Source organism: Rhagoletis zephyria, unplaced genomic scaffold, assembly GCF_001687245.7.
Source record: "Rhagoletis zephyria isolate East Lansing unplaced genomic scaffold, Rhagoletis_zephyria_1.1 Rzeph_scaffold_77262, whole genome shotgun sequence".
In the NCBI taxonomy this organism is placed as follows: domain Eukaryota; kingdom Metazoa; phylum Arthropoda; class Insecta; order Diptera; family Tephritidae; genus Rhagoletis; species Rhagoletis zephyria.
This window is the reverse complement of record NW_016234311.1, coordinates 1-862: the sequence shown is the minus strand read 5'-3', so window position 1 is coordinate 862 and position 862 is coordinate 1. Positions and strand designations below refer to the sequence as shown.

Here is an 862-nt window from a genome sequence, read left to right as displayed (position 1 = left end):
AAACGGGTATTTAACAGGGGTCTAGGATTAGCTTGGTAAAAAACTTACCCAAAATAAATTTTCTTACAAAAATACTTTCTGCCCACACTAATGGTTTGCCCGCGATTTTGCTACACTTTTTTCGATAGAAATAGATTTGCTATATAAATTGATTAAGTAAATATTTTTTGTTGGAATGTTTTTTTTTCTTTGTTTTTTTGTTCTGATTCTATTGCAGTACATCCTGCCTATGCATTCAACAGCCCACGACAGCCTAGAAGCGTTGCAAAGAAAAATAGAAAAATATTTTCGATTAGACTTACCTTCTTGCACAATTGGAAAATGGCCAAACCAACCGACACAATGAATGAGAAGAAGCCCAACGCCAACGCATTGAAAGCCTTTATTTTCAGTATGCCAATGGCCATTGGAATGACAGTCATGGATTTGAGCAAAATCAACACCATCAATGGCGTAATCAATTTACGCAAACGATGTTTCTTGCCTAAAAAAACGTGCAAACAGAGAGAAATTAATTATTTAGCTTTTTTCACAAGAGTGTTCTGGTGTCGGTTTAGACAAAAATCGCATGCAAATACAAACACACACCCTTCTTGAAGAAGTTGCCCTTCTTACCCTTGCCCTCAACCACACCATCACCGGCCAATTTCACATTAAGACTCAACTCATCGTTGGCCAAATTGCGTGAAGAGACGGTGACTTTGGCATCACCCAGAGGCAAGTCCATGGTAACATCGTGTCCCTGCAGATAATCGCCGACAATATCGACTAAGTCGTGTTCTTCATCGTTGGCGCGTGCATTGTTGGCATCAGCGGCTGTCGGCTGATAGCCATTTGAGCGGACCTCCACATCGCCGAACTA

At 40.5% G+C, this 862-nt stretch overlaps 1 protein-coding gene across 1 annotated transcript; it reads right to left on the bottom strand.

Annotated features, from left to right (window-relative positions):
• Nucleotides 1-235: 235 nt before the first annotated feature.
• Nucleotides 236-859, bottom strand: Osi19 (DUF1676 domain-containing protein Osi19; the record flags this gene model as incomplete). Its single annotated transcript, XM_017608499.1, has 3 exons — nucleotides 236-253; nucleotides 303-484; nucleotides 616-859. Coding segments are annotated over 3 exons (444 nt in total), but the record flags the coding sequence as incomplete, so codon positions are not given.
• Between the last annotated feature and the right edge of the window lie 3 nt (nucleotides 860-862).